Source organism: Scardinius erythrophthalmus (assembly GCF_964197995.2).
Source record: "Scardinius erythrophthalmus genome assembly, chromosome: 15".
Lineage (NCBI taxonomy): Eukaryota > Metazoa > Chordata > Actinopteri > Cypriniformes > Leuciscidae > Scardinius > Scardinius erythrophthalmus.
Genome location: NC_138235.1, coordinates 27,695,596 through 27,711,856, shown reverse-complemented (window position 1 = coordinate 27,711,856; position 16,261 = coordinate 27,695,596). Strand labels below are relative to the sequence as shown.

The 16,261-nt window shown below is 40.4% G+C and overlaps 1 protein-coding gene across 5 annotated transcripts in view; it reads right to left on the bottom strand.

Moving 5' to 3' along the window:
* Positions 1-16,261, bottom strand: part of kmt2d (lysine (K)-specific methyltransferase 2D) — a 36,979-nt gene that overhangs the window by 18,134 nt on the left and 2,584 nt on the right. The window contains exons 2-32 of one of the 5 annotated variants that reach the window (XM_081387568.1): positions 15,571-15,653; positions 15,098-15,209; positions 14,597-14,799; positions 13,121-13,230; positions 12,850-13,012; positions 12,590-12,761; positions 12,363-12,477; positions 11,464-11,645; positions 11,088-11,245; positions 10,405-10,554; positions 9,127-9,941; positions 8,877-9,014; positions 8,119-8,232; positions 7,908-8,012; positions 7,641-7,822; positions 7,383-7,547; positions 6,579-6,688; positions 6,439-6,480; positions 6,167-6,337; positions 5,619-5,804; positions 5,417-5,533; positions 4,426-4,689; positions 4,254-4,337; positions 4,081-4,167; positions 3,828-3,992; positions 3,607-3,691; positions 3,284-3,522; positions 3,052-3,125; positions 2,900-2,950; positions 1,204-2,811; positions 948-1,115 (exon numbers count right to left, since the gene is read on the bottom strand). In XM_081387568.1, the coding sequence (XP_081243694.1) occupies positions 948-1,115; positions 1,204-2,811; positions 2,900-2,950; positions 3,052-3,125; positions 3,284-3,522; positions 3,607-3,691; positions 3,828-3,992; positions 4,081-4,167; positions 4,254-4,337; positions 4,426-4,689; positions 5,417-5,533; positions 5,619-5,804; positions 6,167-6,337; positions 6,439-6,480; positions 6,579-6,688; positions 7,383-7,547; positions 7,641-7,822; positions 7,908-8,012; positions 8,119-8,232; positions 8,877-9,014; positions 9,127-9,941; positions 10,405-10,554; positions 11,088-11,245; positions 11,464-11,645; positions 12,363-12,477; positions 12,590-12,761; positions 12,850-13,012; positions 13,121-13,230; positions 14,597-14,799; positions 15,098-15,209; positions 15,571-15,619 (6,384 nt within the window). In that variant the 5' untranslated portion in view covers positions 15,620-15,653. The remainder of the gene's footprint in view (positions 1-947; positions 1,116-1,203; positions 2,812-2,899; positions 2,951-3,051; positions 3,126-3,283; positions 3,523-3,606; positions 3,692-3,827; positions 3,993-4,080; positions 4,168-4,253; positions 4,338-4,425; positions 4,690-5,416; positions 5,534-5,618; positions 5,805-6,166; positions 6,338-6,438; positions 6,481-6,578; positions 6,689-7,382; positions 7,548-7,640; positions 7,823-7,907; positions 8,013-8,118; positions 8,233-8,876; positions 9,015-9,126; positions 9,942-10,404; positions 10,555-11,087; positions 11,246-11,463; positions 11,646-12,362; positions 12,478-12,589; positions 12,762-12,849; positions 13,013-13,120; positions 13,231-14,596; positions 14,800-15,097; positions 15,210-15,570; positions 15,654-16,261) is intronic. The other 4 variants (XM_081387570.1, XM_081387569.1, XM_081387571.1 and 1 more) reach the window with 4 other exon arrangements.

Sequence of the window (16,261 nt, the reverse complement as noted above, 5' to 3'; positions counted from 1 at the left end):
CTGCGGCAACTGCACGAACCTGTGACGAGTTAGCAGTGGCGTGCGATTCAATGAGAGCGCTTGGTGCCCTGCTAACCTCGAGCGCGCTGAATTTGGACGCAGCTGAAGTGTATAAATTCAGAGAAAACTCGACAAAAGACTTTAGGTTTAAATTGACTGAAGCGAAGTACCAGATATGAGCGAAATAGCACGGCAAGGCAACGCAGTACTCGTTCCCTTATCTCTAAGGGAACCGAGGTTACGCAAGTAACCAAGTACGTTCCCTTACGAGAACGTTCTCTCGTACTGCGTTGCAAACGCAGTGGGAACCCAATTTAAAACGCCGTGCTATTCGCCTGTGACTGCTCTGAGGAGTCCAGGGAGCCCCGGGACTATAATAGGTAATAGGTTATATTGTTTAAGTTTCCAATTGACTTAAGATATAAGTTATTGTTACATTATGTTGTTAATAAACATTTTAAATTTGACAATGTAGTGTGTGGTACATTGCGAACAAAGGTCAGATATTATTATATTGCATAAAGTCTAAAAATGGCATAGCTTGTGCTTTCAATTTTTTTTTTTTTAAATCGAGAATCGAATCGAACCGTGACTTTAGAATCGAAAATGTAATCGAATCGAAAATTTGGAGAATCGTGACACCCTTAATTCATAGGGTCAAAAAGAGCCTGCTTTTATGTAGCTGTTTTTAGCTGTTAATGCGTTATTGTCGCATTAACTTGCCCTACCTCAACACAAGAGATTTTCTTCACACACAGTGCGAGTTGTAGTCGGTCATGTTTTACCACACCCTTATGATTGACAGGATACAATCGGACAATGGCCGATAGTGAAAATAATAGCTTTTATCGGCTGATACTGATTGTTGGAAAATACATCGGTGCATCCCTAATTACCATTTCATCGGATTCAATAAAAAACATTCAATATTAATTCAATGTCAATACCTGAGGGTAAGGAGGTGGTGCTCGCTGGCTTTTGTCTTGCTGAAAGGCCGGCATTTCCCCGCTTGGCCAATTCTGAGCAGGATTACTCACCACAGGTGCTTCCTTCTCTTGGCGAAGTGAGTTTCTCTGCATTTTTTGTCTTATCAAAAACTCTCTTAATCGCTGCCTCTGTGGTACAGAAAACAAAAAATTGAAATAAAACAATTCTACCCAAAACTCTTTTTAAATGTGCACATCTAATTGGTGTCTACTATACCTGTCTGTGCTTTTCTAACTCGGATGGACTAAGGCTCATGAGAGCTGGATCCTGTCCAGCTGACAGGTCTGACATATCCTGCGTCCCTGGCATGTTGGGTAAATGTGGAGCATCTGTTGGCCGAACAGTTGTTTCTTGGTTTCCAGGTTGAAGTGCTATTCTTGAGTTAAAATCAGCACCCATTGGTTGCTTCTGGGATTGTGGCTGCTGGAGATGGACCTGAGCTTGCTGAGAAGTCATCATCTGCTGCTGGCCAACTATTTGTTGCTGGCCCATTTGAAGCCCTACACCAGGACTGCAGCTGAAAGCAGAGGGTTTTCCAGAAAGTGGATCTGCTACTGAGGGTGAGCAGGGAGGTTGCTGGCTAGGATGAGGTGAGCCTCTAAATGGAGAGTTACCTTCTGGTGCTACAGAAGATGGGCGAGGAGGTTTATGCAGTGAGGCAAAGGGATCTCTGGACTGAGGTCGTGAAGGTGGGCGGGAGTAAGGGTCAGGTGACTGGAAGCGTGGAGCGGCTGGCGACTGCACAGAGAGCATTTCATTGGAAATGGCTCCTGGTGTGAGAGGTGACTGAGAACTGCCTTGCGACTGAGGACTGGAAGGCAATCTTGAATACGTTTCTTGCTGAGGCGCAGGAAGCCTTTGGGGTAGAGGAGAGGAGCCATCACCCGATTGAGGTCGCGGTGTGAGAGGCTGGGTGTAAGGGTCAGAGAACGTGGAGGGAGATTGGCGGTAGCTCTCAGGAGGATGATGATTAGGAGAGGCACCCGGAGGTTGTGAAACAGACAAGCCACCTGTATCCCCCTGATGCATACGAGGTGTCATGGGGGCTTTGAATAACCCATCTCCAGAGTCCAAACTAGCAGGAGAACCAGAGCTAAGGTCTTGTCTGCCAAAGGAAGAACGTGGAGATGGGGCATTCATTTCTGCCCTATTTGGGCCCACCCCAGAAGGTGAAGAAGCTATTGCAGATTGAGAAGGAGATGAAGTATGATCTTGTCGGGCAGCTCCATGCTGGCCACGGTAAGGGTCGCCACAATGGGTTGTATGAGGTGGTGAGAACATCTGAGAATCCCCAGGCCCACCAGGCCTAGGTCGAGGACTCTCAGGGTGACCTAAGGCCTCCTGAGAGGGCTGCTGAGGTTTGGGGATCTGCTGTTGTGATCTAAAAAATGGGTCAACCTGCTGGGCCCTGCGAGGAGTCCCTGGTTGCATGTCAAGGGAGCCGAAACTGGCTGGCCGTCCCTGAGTAGCACCCTGTGAGCCAGGCATAGGATATCCTGAGGAAGAGACTGGCAAGGGGCTGGAAGAAGGCTGCGAGTATGGGGTGGATGGCTGAGATTGAAGGTGCGGAGACTGAGAGGGAAGTTTAGAAAATGGGTCTGTCTGCAAATCAGCTGAGCAAGGAGTCTTGAGGGGTCCATCAGGAAAAAAGGCTGAAGATGCAGAGTCTGGGGCATGGGGGTAAGGACTCTCAGCAGAGCTCGGCTGGGAGGGAGTGGATACAGAGCCTGAGGGTGGAGGAATTTGAAGGTGCAGATTAGGGCGCTCGCCTTTAATACGGCCAGGCTCAGTTTTGATAGGCCGACATACTTGACTCTCAGCCTGCTGTTGAGAAGAATAAAGAAACAAGTTTACAATTACAATGCAAACACATCAAATGATATACAGTGCATTTGTAGAGATTGTCACTTACCTTCTGTGCCTTGTTTATTCTCTGAGCAGCCCTATTATCTTTGGCCTTTTGCTGAATGGATAAGGGACAAGTGGTAAACAAATGAAAACTGTTAGAGAACAAAGACAGTACTTTGAAATTAAGTTACACTATAGGTTCAAACTAGCACCTACCAGATAAGGAACCTTGTCTGCAGCTGATACCTTCCTCCAAATCTTCATTATTTGTTTGCAGCGACTTGCCCAGTCTATGGAAAGAAAGGAAATTATGAAGCAGACCTAACAAATCTTTATTCATGTAAGCCCTCCAAATTTTTAGGAGTAAAACTATTAACTAAGTTAAAGTGGAATTAGCAGGTACACCTTCTACAACACTTTAACATTCAAAAGGCAGTTCAATACTAACCAGGGTAGTCCTGTTTGAGACTAGGGAAGTTCATGTTAGCATATAATACAGGAGAGATGGTAGATAGATTTCCCAATTCCTCATCCTTCTCCCAACGCTGCAGACTGCGCTGATTGTAGGAGAGGCCATCACCTTCCTGTTCAGTAGGAGTTGGAGGAGTGGAAGGGGTGGCTGGAGTGGATGGTGTTGCCCATGGACTTTCCTCATCCTGGTCTGGACTGAAAAGACCCCCTCGATCACTGGAGATGAGAAAAATAAAGTAATTTAAAGAAGGTCAAATTCATAAGGGGACAAAAGGGAGAAGGGCAAAGAAAAAAGCTTACCGTATGTCGAAAAAGGGGGACTGGGAGAGACCTGAAAAAGAGTCCATGATACCAGTTGAGGGGAGAGGGCCAGATAAGGAAGCACCTGTAGTTAAATCATGGTGCATTTTTAAGTGTATACAAGTATAACAAATCTAACTTATATAACTCATCTTGAGTGAAAATAAGTTTAAGTAAATTACATATAACAAATAATTTAATGTATAAAATTCTGCCCATACCTGGAAGGAGGTTTCTTTGAGGGAAACCACTTAGATTTGTATCACTCTCCTGAACAGGCTTAATGCTAGGCTGCAGGGGCCCACTCACAGAGCTCCCTTCAGTAGGTCCAAGTACTTTGCGGAAGAACTGCTCAGAATCCTGACTTTCTAGTCCCCGAGGGAGATCTGGTGGGTGAAAAGGGTGGTCTTTTGAGTAATACAATTTTTCATGACAACAGGTACCTCTCACTTTTTTGTTGACGAAAGTATTTACCTTCATTCTTCTGTATGTCAGACCCTTTTGCATCACCTGAGCTCTGTTCCGTGTTGGAAAGTTGCCCAATTACTCCTGGCACTACTGCTACAAAATGTTGTGCAAGTTAAATATTATGTTCTGAAAACAATCATTGCTAAAATATCAAACTACCACAGCTTTGAAAATCCTACCTGATCGATCACCTGGAGGCTTGGATCCCTCACCCTCTTGCTTTAGTTCCATGGGAAGACCAGTCAGCCTGACTGTAGCTTCAACTGTAAGAACAAAATGAAACAACTGTTTAAATCTGTGCCACATCTAGCTTCATTACTCTCTAACACTAACACTGACGTAATGTCTTACCTGGTTCAGAGGCTGTATTTCTGGCCCCATTCCCAGGGAGAGAAGGTCTCTGAATGCCCTGCGTATGTCTTTGGGTTGGAGGAGCAAGAAAAGCTCTCTTACTCTGATCGAGCAATGTCTTGCCAAAGAAAGCTTCCTGTAGGTATGCAGGAAACATGTCCTCCAACTTGCTCTTCTTTCTGCCCCTGCGCTTCTTGGCTTGCTCACCCTCTCCCTCTGCAGTCTTTGCCTCTGGGACATCGAGAGGTATGTCAGGATGAGGTCCTACATGAATAAAATCTGACTGTTAAAATTACTGGAGTTATATGAAGGTTTGGTGAACGCTTTGAGATCATAAAAGATGTTGAGGCTACCATGTAAGACCACACTGCACTAAGAAACATTTAAAAAATACTAAAGGATGCTGGACTAAAACACTGGGGTAAAAACAAAAACAAAACTCAATTTATACTTCCCCAAAAAACAACAAATGGTTTGCATGACACTGATCACTTTACTATAAGCTAATACGCAGTGTACTATGTTTAACATCTCTGAATTTAACAGATTAATTTTTCTATTTGATATTATAAAAGTTGAAAAGATCAAAGAACATTTTATTCTGAGAAAATTGCCAGAGGACTGTAACATGCAAGATTATGACCATAAAATTTTATTTGCAAATTTGTACTTCACTGTTCAGATTTCCTGAGTGTTTTGATGCAAGGCATTCACAATATATTTCATAAAAAGGAACTGAAAGACATTTTTTGTGGGTAATAACTGACAGCCCCAGACAGTCAAGGGAGTTGCACCCACAGACTTTTTTTTGTAGTAGTTGGCAGGGACATTAGCATTATGTGATTACGTCAGACTACAACATAGTTTTTTTGAAAACTATACCAGTATGCTTAAAACATTCCTAGACTCAACACTGATATAACAAAACTCAACAATCATTAGATGCTGATGTTTGCTGTGGCAGTGTGAAGGCCAATTTGGACACACTTGCCTTCCTCAAGTTTCGCTTCAGCTGCTTGACCTTCAGGAACAGCATCACCCGAGGCAGACAGACTCCTCCTCATTCGTGTGTGACACTTTCTTTGCCGGACCATGAAGCCTCCAATCCCTAAAAGTGAAATCACTTTATTAACACTTTCTTTCAAAGCACAAAACACTGATACAGCTATTAGGAAACAAAATGGCTCAGTGACCTGGTCTGTATGGTTTCCGCTTTCTCTTCTTCCCGTCATCTGTCTCTTCTACTCCTCCTTTGAGAGTTTCACAGTCAGCCATGCCTTCTATACCCCCATCTGTCCCAGTTTCTCTGTCCACTCCATCCCTGTCTGGGCTCCCAGGTGCTTCCAGCTTGGGCTCACATTCCATCGCTTCTGCACCTCCTATATACATACATACATATATATATATATATATATATATATATATATATATATATATATATATATATATATATATATATATATATATATATATATATATATATATATATATATATATATATATATATATATATATATATATATATATATATATATATATATATATATACAGTTATATTATTTGCATTCATAATCAATCACAGTAAATCACAACACTGATTTAATTACACAATGTTCAAGGAGAACAGCCTGAAGAGTTCTTTAAGTATTTATAAACATTGTACCAGCGTTCATTTGCAAAGAAGACAAAAATAATTGGTCACATACAGTATAAAAATAATTCAACTTTGTAATAAACTGACCTTTCCCCTCATCACCATCCGCATCACCTTCTTTCAGCTCATCAATACACATGGTACCCAGTCGGGACCGGCGCTGCCTGCGCTTGTGCAGGGGTGACATGGAGATGCTTCGCAATAAAGACATGCCAGTCTCTGTTAGCCAGACACCCTCCAGACGATAAAACTGTGGCTCTGAAGCAAGCGGATGGAGAAACAGAGATAAAGTCAGATAAAAATAGCAAACAGATGAAAGCCTGACAACTTAACTGACAAATTATCAAACATACACATACCTGGATCTTTCATTTTGAAAACCGACATCATAGGAGACTCCACTAAGAGAGACAGATAAAGGTTATTATTTTGTGAAATAGAACTTCTAATCAACCCACTAATGAAATTAACTTCTAATCAAATCTATCACGAAACTCACCAATAGGCCTGGGGACATATGGAGTGCAGGCTGTACAGGCAAAGCCTTCATCAGATGCTTGTTCAACCTCATCCTCAGTGTAAAGACTCTCACATACAGCATGAACCCATCTGCGAAAGACAAAAAAATGTCTCTTATGCTCACTAAGGCTTTTAGAAAAAAAAAATTATATATTGTGAACTATTATTTCCTTTAAAGTGGCTTTTCTATTGGAATACATTTTATAATGTAATTTATTCCTGTGATGCCAAAGCTGTGTCACATGATTCTTCAGTAATCAATCTAATAAGCTGATTTGGCGCTCGAAAACATTTATTATTATTATCAATGTTGAAAACAGTTGTGCTATTTAATATTTTGTTGGAAATCATGATACATTTTTTGAGTGGTCAACCGATATTGTTTTTTTGATGGCCTATGCAAAGAGCAGGATGGCCAATGGCCAATATATTTAATGAATTAGAAATAAATAATTTGAAAAGGAATTTTAAAATCTGTAAAATAAAGACATACTTTAGATGGTAACTTCTTGATTCTGCAAATCTATTACAGTATTTTTCACAAATAAAGAAATTGTTAAATATATATATGTCGATTGAGTATTATAGCGTTTACCTTTCTATAACCAATGATATTAATGCAAACGCTATAATAATTTTTTCGTATACCGTATACTTTTTGTTTAACAGTTCTATCTAATAACCTATTAGACGGAACTGTTAAACAGAGACCAACTAATGAAGATGGAGAATGGGAGCTACGATTGTCCTTTATTAATATAATATGATCCAGTTCCACACTGACCTGTCACAGTGCTGACACTGCAGAAGCAGCTCCTCCTCCATGAAGTTCTCACGACACACAGGACATGTTACCAGGCTGGCGCAAGGGCCGCAGTGATTGTAGTTATTTTGCCACTCACAGTGGAACCCAGGGGAACTAGCACCACACTGCATACAGCACACACACCTGAAGGGGGGTAGATCAATAGTTCGGTTTCAACATTTTCTCTTTGGGCTCCCAACTGACACATTTAATCACTGTATGGAGGCAATGACACACCATTTGCACTTCCAGCCTCCCTTAGGCACAGTCTGTAAGGGTGGGTCCAAGCAATAAGTGTGATAGCTGACATCACAGTCGTCACAAAGCAGCAATCGGGCAGGATCTGAAGCCTTCCCACACACCTCACACACAATGCACTCAAGACAACGCCAGCCTTTTCTTAGCATCATCTTGGTGATCTATAGAGGAGAAATCCAAATAAAGAAATAATGAGGATCTGTGCATAAAGAGGGTCCCCATACAAAATAGAGTTCAAAAGCTTACCTTGCTGTTCACACAGTATGGATGATAACACTGTGCACACTGAGCACAGGCTAAAAGCTGACCCTCCACACCTTGTCCAAAACTACCACACACTACACACATGTCCTGTTGCACACAAAAAGAGACAAATTATAGTCACTTATGACGCTGATTTTTATAGGAATTTAAAAGAATAATAATAACAATAATGAATAATGAAAGTTAGTCGTACCTGCTGCAGGACAAACTTATCAGTGTTGGAGAAAAGTACCACAGTATTTTGCATGGTGTCATCTTCCTCCTCATCTTCTTCTTTGCTAAGTCCAGTGTCTGCAGTCATGCTTAGCTGTAAATATTATAGATGCATTTAATTAAAAAAATCACAAGAGGTAAAGGCTGTTTCAAAGATTTACGGTGTACCTTTCACAAGTCAACATCTCCTATTTCTGGGAATTCTGACATAACCTGAGCACTATTAAACTGTTACAAAAAAAAGGCTATAAGGCTAAATCAAAATTCTATGATTGTGTTTTAATGCCAACTAACTAACTATTTAGTACTATAAACATTTTGAAGTAGCTTTCAGTTTTTTAAATTTTCGCTTAAGTTTTAATAATTTTGCTATGAGCTTTTGTCATTTTCATTTTTAATTATAAAAGTTATTTCAGCTTTAGTAACTTTAGCATTTTATTATTTAAACTCATTTCAGATAATTGCCATGGCAAAAATCTTTAGTTTTTAGTTTAATATTTATATTTTATTTTGTATTTCTATTTCCATTAATAAAAAATATTTTTAATAGATTATTTAGTAGCACTGGTTGTAATGGTTTTAGAATAATTCATATTGTTAAAACAAAATACTTCATTTTAACCAGGGCACTAAAATGTTAATGTACAATTCTAATGAACAACATAAGTTTACATTAAAATGCCTTAAAACACTAGTAAAAGAAAAAAGAAGGGATTGCAGATGAAGTGAAGAGCTTACTATAAAGGCGTCAATACAGGAGGCCATTGCTTTGAGACGTGACCGCCCACGCCCTCTTCCACCACCGCTGCCGCCGCCACCGCCGCCACCACCACCACCTCGTGGCCGCCGTTTCCCTGGGAAACCACTGCCTCTGCCCTGAAGGGTCAGGAAATACATTTATGAGCATCAAACTTAACTGCTCTTGGACTATTGGAGAACCAAAATCCATCAGAATTAAATTTCATGCAGAAAAAGTTTAGAGACTGACATCCACCTGCTTTACCCGTGAGCGTCCAGGAGAACCCCTACGCTTCACTTTCTCCCCATCGGGCTTCAGCGGATCAAATGGCAACGAGTCCTCTGTTTCGGTGAGCAACGAATCAGAACGGGTCCTGCCAGCTGGCACCAGGCTGAGTTCCATGGACAGCATCTGAGAGTCTGCCTCAGCAGGCGAGCCAAGGAAACCGCTGCTGCTCTCGTCACCATGGCTAATGTTTGATGTCTCATCGAGGACCAGCTCGGGCTTCATATCTTCTTGCATCACCTTCCTGGATTGATCATCTTCTCCCTGACTCTCATCTTTGAGAAGAGACTCATCTAAGGATTCCTCCAACCCTTGCTCATCCTCCTCTTCCTCAGACTGGCCCATTCTGTCATCGGTGTCAGATGCAAGGGGCATTTCTGTCTGAGGAGCATGTGGAGGAGTCCTGTCTATTGACCCTTGCCGCGTCTCAGATCCCATGTCTTCCAAGTCCATCGCAACTGGCTCTGCTTCTTCCAAAACAGGGAGTGTGATTTGAGAAGATTGAGAACACAGGTTTGACGGAGGCTTTGTTTCAGAGGAATCCACTGTAATGTCCACCTCTGTCTCTGTTTGAGGAGGCTTGTCTTGCCCTTGCGACTCCTGCCTTTCTATAGGAATCTGGGATACATCAGGTTGGGCTTCCTCTATAGTGTCAGGGACAGGGCTGTCTGGGCTATCCTTCATAGGAGGGTCCTGAGTGTCCTTTGATTTTTCCTCAACTGCCTCTGTAACCACTGTTTCACTGGTACTCTCCTCCTCTTTTTGTTTTTCATCCATATCTATAGAAGACAACAAGCTTAAGAAATACAAACATCAAAATAGTCTGTAGCATGGAGGATTTGTGGGAACTGCAAGGAATGTTTTGTGATAGTTTTGGAAGGATTTAAAAACAAAGAAAAGAAAAAGTAATTTTGCAACAACAACGAAAAAATCATAGTGTTGTAGTTTCATATTGCAGATATTATTGCAAATAAAAACCTAATATTTGCAGCTTGTTTGCAAATAAAACTTAATTGAAAACAATTTAAAAAATATGTATAAAATATGTGTAGTTTATAAATTACATTTCCCCATCAAAAATATAATTATATTTTTATTAAACATTGAACTATGCTGCCATTAAAATAAAATGACCCATCAGATTGCATAAAAAAAAAATAATCATTTTGCCTATTTTTGTGGCAGGGCCAGTGTAAGTGTTTGCAAGTAAAAACCTGAACTATGGTGGGCTTCGAAATTTACCTGAAACCGTAGCTAAAGAAGCCTGCTGCTCTGTGGAGACCTCACTGTGCACATTAGTCTCTGTGGAGCCCTCAGCACCTTCTGGCCGTAGTTCCTCCTCTATAATGCTTTCTTTCACTTCTGCCATTCCAACCACCTCAAGCTCTGTCCCTAAAATGAAACATCAGCTCAATATCCACATCTAATATCAGTCAATAATACACAGAGAACAGAAACTAGGGCTAGGTCTCACCAACTAACCCATGATACCACATACACATTGCTATACAGAGAAAACACTGACTGCAATGCAGCATTCAGAACTGAATTAAAAGAAGCATTTTAAATTCCATTTGAATGCCCGAATTTTCAAATTTGCAATTATCAGGTACACTACTGTTCAAAAGTTTGGGGTCAGTACAATTTTTAAAAATAAATTAATACTTTAAAACAGCAAGGATGCATTAAATTGATAGGATAACCAGAAAAATGTAAAACCTAATGGATGATTTACAGGAATACAGGCAACAGGAGTGATTAATGTTTACACTACAAATGCGATGTCACATGCAATTCTGACATCTGAATGTAGTTTGAAAAAACCCCATTCATAAGTACATCTTGGACCCTATTTAGTCCTCTTCACGAGACTCGTTTTAAAGAGCCCTTTAAAATAGTTAAAAACAGTGTATTAAAGAACATACCTAATTCCATCGGCACCTCCGAATCCGCTTTCTCATCTACATTTGTGGATGACACCTCAGACTCGATTGGAACCTCATCTGGGATTTCTTTGCAGAGCACACAGATGCATTTCTCCTCAGGAGGTCCTGACAGAGAGGCACAATCTCTGTGAACCCATCTGCGGACGACATCAAACAAGTTATAAATATGCAAAGAGACAACTGAAAGTCAGTTTGTTTGTTACTTCATAGCAAACATTGCTTCACAATAGAGAATTTTTAAAAGGTCGCCTCCATTTTAGTAAACTGCTTCTTTGCATAGCACCAAACGCTCTGCTCTAGACAAGGAAGCCGCTCACCTGCCTGTGCTTTATAGCAGAGGGTACAAAAAACTAACCTGTGGCAGATGGCACAGCGATGTTGGAGAGAGGCCGAGGGCTCCACGGCTTTACTGCACACACCGCAGACAGAGGTGCGCCTGTGCTGGCAGCCATCGCATACTGTGTAGCTCTCAAACCACTGTTCAGAGCCAGGAAGCTTCAGCCCTCGCATGCCACAGTCAATACACACACGGCACCGCTGAAACAGACATGCAAATGAGGTCAGCCAAACCAATAGAGTGATATTTCACTCACAAAAATCACATTTTCCTATTTGCCAAACATCTGTTCAAACTGATATCACCATCACACGCCACAATCACTCAAAGGGACATTATAAAAGGAATGGCACACATTTTGAACCTCTTTAGAAGCCAATCATAAAGTGTGTTTTTGCGGTTAAAAATGCGAGACGCAGGGTAGTGAAACTAAAAAAGATTTGCCTGCCATAAAAACTTGTTAACATTTGTTTTTTGATTTTAAGTTGAACTTTTTAACTTGAGCACTGTGTTTTTAGAAAGGCGTATCAAGGCGTTGCAAAGGATACAAGACGTGACGGCAATTGTCAAAGGTGTCCATCTAGCACATGTTTACATAAAAAAACTATGGAAACAGCACAGTGGAATGACAAACAAAAATTTGTTCTGTGCGAACGGCCTCTTACAAGTGCTTAGATGACATTTTATTTGAACTGAATAAACTTCTTTTGTGTTTCAACGATATGGTGGCGAGTTAAATGACAGCGATTTTCACTTTTAGGAGAACCTTGGTGGGGAATTCAAGTGGTTTCTCCACCCAATTTTGGGTATGAGAAAAGAGCAGAGCAACTATGTAAATAAACTGCACAGGTCTAATTTCTGCCTTAAATGGTGATAGATTAAGGGCATGTAAGAGTGAGTCATGAGTATAAGCTTACTTTGCACTTCCATGAATCAGGGGGCACAGAGTCCATGGCTGGCAGTAGACAGAAGGTATGGTAGCCCTTGTCACAAGCATCGCAAACCAGCATCTTCGAATCCTCTCCTGGTTGCCTGTACGTCATTAAAAAAATACACCTAACCACAAAGTCTGTGCGAACACCGATATAAATATTGTTTTATGACATCAACTTTATATAAAGATGCAAGAAGCATTCAAACATACCTGCAGGTCTGGCAAACTTTACACTCGGGACACTGCCAGCCTGACCGCTGAAGTGGTGTAGCACTGATTTCTAGACAGGCGTCATGATAGTGCTGCCCACAGCCCGTACAGTATAGCAAACCCGACAGGTCCCCAACTGAGTCGCACACTGCACACCGTGCCTCCTCTCCGGCTGCAAAACAAACACAGAGTTTGTCATCTCAAAAACTGCAAACGTAATTTACTGATGATATCACATCTCTTCCGCTGCAATTACGTACCAATCTCCTCTGCCTTGTCTATGTGCTCTGGACAGAGGAGCGCCAGCTGCTTCATGGACTGGAATGATCCACTCGCAGCCGAGCAGGGGAAGTGGTAGAACCGTGAGCAGCCTTCGGCCCGGCATTGGATGGTAGCGCCCATCCTTTTACAATAATCACATGGCTGAAGCAGAGATAGAAAAGCCAAGTAAAAGATGGGAAAGTTAATTTGCCCGCCATAAAGAAATATTTATGAGGTTTAATGCTTTGATTAAGGAAGCTTTTGGCCTACCCGCTGTATCCCTGAGATGACTGCCTTATCCACGTTTATCAGCACCTCACCCTCAGTCTGTTCCACTCCCTCTGACCACACGGCACACCAGTGGTGAACCCAGCAGCTCCCTGTTTAAAAGAGAGGATTTGCAATTATAACACAACTGAGAAAAAAGAAAAAAAAAAGAAAAAAAAAATTATGGACAAGGTTTATGAGTTTTTTTCTTATCCCAATTTTGATCTTGAGTATATAACAATTTTGAATTTACATTTTTATAATTTATTTTTATTATATTTATAAATAATACTTAGAAATTATGTTAGAAGCATCAATAAGAATGGGTTAAACTATAAATAAATAATTTCAAACTAATATGACACTTAATTATTTGTTGTTGTATTTGTATTTAATTTAAATAAAAAATATTTCTTAATACCTGTTACATAAACAGTAAAACATAAGTCAGTATGCTTTTTAAAAAGAGATTAATAGTTTTATTCAGCAAGGATGCATAAAATGGATTAAAAGTGACATTAAAGACATTTATAATGATACAGAAGATCTCTATTTCAAATAAAGGGGGGGGAATTACTGCTTCCACAAAACTATATTAAATATTGATAATAATCAGATAAGCTTCTTGTGCACCATATCAGAAAATCAGTATATTTAGCTTTGCCATCATTGGAATAAATTTATTTATTTTTTTAAGTAGGTATGCACGATATATCAGCCAACATATCGGTATCGGCCAATATATATTCATTTTTAATGTTACCGTTATCGGCCCGATAAGAAAATTTGGCCATGATGGTTTTCAATTGCTTGAAATATGATTGGAATCACTTCAATAAGAAAAACACAGTTAAGTGCAACATGTGCACTTGTGCAGTGCACGTCTGTCATATAGGCTACATAAAATTATAATGAGAACATTATAATTGTGTGCTTGGGACATGGATTTTAATGGTGAGACTTTTGTTTTTGAAATCAGGCTCTTAAATATTATATAAAATTTTGGATTTCGATTTATCGGCCAATATATCAGTTATCGGTATCAACCTAAATTTTCATATTGGTGCATCCCTAAAAAAAAAAAAAAAAGAAAAAAAAAAAGAAGACGGTTATTTTAATTGTAATAATATTTCAAAATATCTGTGTTTTACTGCATTTTTGATCCAAGAAATGTAGCCTTTGTGAGCATAATAAACTCCTTTCAAAAACATTAGGGAAAAATCATACTGACCCCAAACTTTTGAATGATAGTGGGAGCATGGCATAAGAATGTTAATTAAAAAAAAAATCGTTGAGCTCTGTATTGTCCAAAATAGTCATAAATAGCTTTTTCTTTTTTTTTACTATGATATTTCAGTCAAACATGGAGAAAGGTTGCAAATTGGGAAGAACCTACTGTGTCTTAAAGTGTCTCACTGCTGCATCCGAACATGACAGCGATATCACTATGATTCAAAACATTGGATTTCCTAAGTATACCTGTGTCATCAAAGAAAGATGCCAGACAGGTGGATTCAGAGAATCCAATGGAAGACAGGTCATCGTTTCCAGCTGCTGGCAGAGAGGAGACAGAGGGCTCCAAGCTGGGCCAATCCGAAGAGGGTCCAAAACACTGGAGCTCCCGTTGACCATGCAGACTACGCTCCACACAGTTACACAGAGCACAGGCCCTGACAGTCTCCCTAAAAGAAAGAAAAAAAGAAAAAAACACCAACACAAAAAAGATGATCAGCAACTCTGAACACATTACCTCAACAAAACTGCTCAGTGCAATCAAATGGGACGCATTAATATTCAAATCCTGTGTGTCATTTGACCTTGGCTGATAGATCTAAGGCTCTAAACGAGTGACTATTTTGTCTACATAATCTCATGTTCTATTTAACGAAGATTAGCCTTTTCATATAAACTGAGCTATTCAAGCATGACCTACATTTTATGCAAAGCAGCGCAAACTGCAATATTTATAGAAGGCCTTACAATGATGAGCAGGAAGTGTCCACAGTAGTGCCTGAGATGTCCTCTGCAGCAACAGGGACACTCAGTTCCCCCTCAACTTGGACGCTCTCCTTTGCAGGGGTCCCATCATCAGCTGAGAGAAACACGGGAGCCGTAAGTTAAGATGGAACAAATATAAATGTGCCCTTTAAAATCCCAGATAGGTAACACTGCTCCCTCACAGGGAATTCAAGAAAAGGTCGCATGCTAGAGAGGATCACCATTTAAAGATATCATTCTGGTGCAAGATTAAAGATTATTTTTTTATATGCTTTAAGCTATCGACAGAAATGCATCCACAAAACTGTGCATGAATAAAAATAATGTAGTTAGTACAACATGCACTTTAAATGCCCTTTAAAAACAGTAAAAAGACACTTGTGAACTTCAGACACACTTATGGCTAAAGAAATCATCTTATTTCTCCGGTGCATGTTTTCCTGATGATTACTAACCTGCAGTTTCTGAATCATTTTCTTCGCAGTTTGATTTCTGCTCGTCCATTCCTACTCCTGAAGAAGATCTCTATTGCAGAGATCTGAAACAGGGAGGACAGTTAGATGGTTTAAAAACAAAATGATCGTGCCACCAAAGTAGAGCAGCATGCATGTACAAATCCAAGTTTTGCAATGATCTACAACCACAAAACCACTGTGCCATTTTATTACAGCCTCTCAAAGGCGGTAACGAAAAAGTTGGACTGGTCAACCTCTCTCTTGATAATGCACACCATCCGATCAACTGCATTTGGGAATGTCTAGTCATTCGGCAAACGCGTACTTAATGTACATAATCCAGCAAAGTTCAAATTACTCCACACCTAACTACGCAAACATTAGTGTATATAGGAAAACAAAAATCATCTGATTAAATACAAACCATGAGGTGGATTCGCGTGTTCGGTGCATTTTCTCCGTTTTGGTTAGCGCTGGTAGATAAACAACGGTTAGTGGGTTTGTTAAATTTGTCTGATCCTGCAGCTGCGTCGTTCTGCTCAGCTTACAGTAGTGCCTAGAAGCTGCTAACACGCTAGCATTCTGGCCGGGGTTAACAAACTCTATGCAAAATAATCCATTCGCCCATCATCAAACCAGGTATATACAGACACGTAAACACAGCTCCGCTGCTTAGTGATGACCCGCGGTC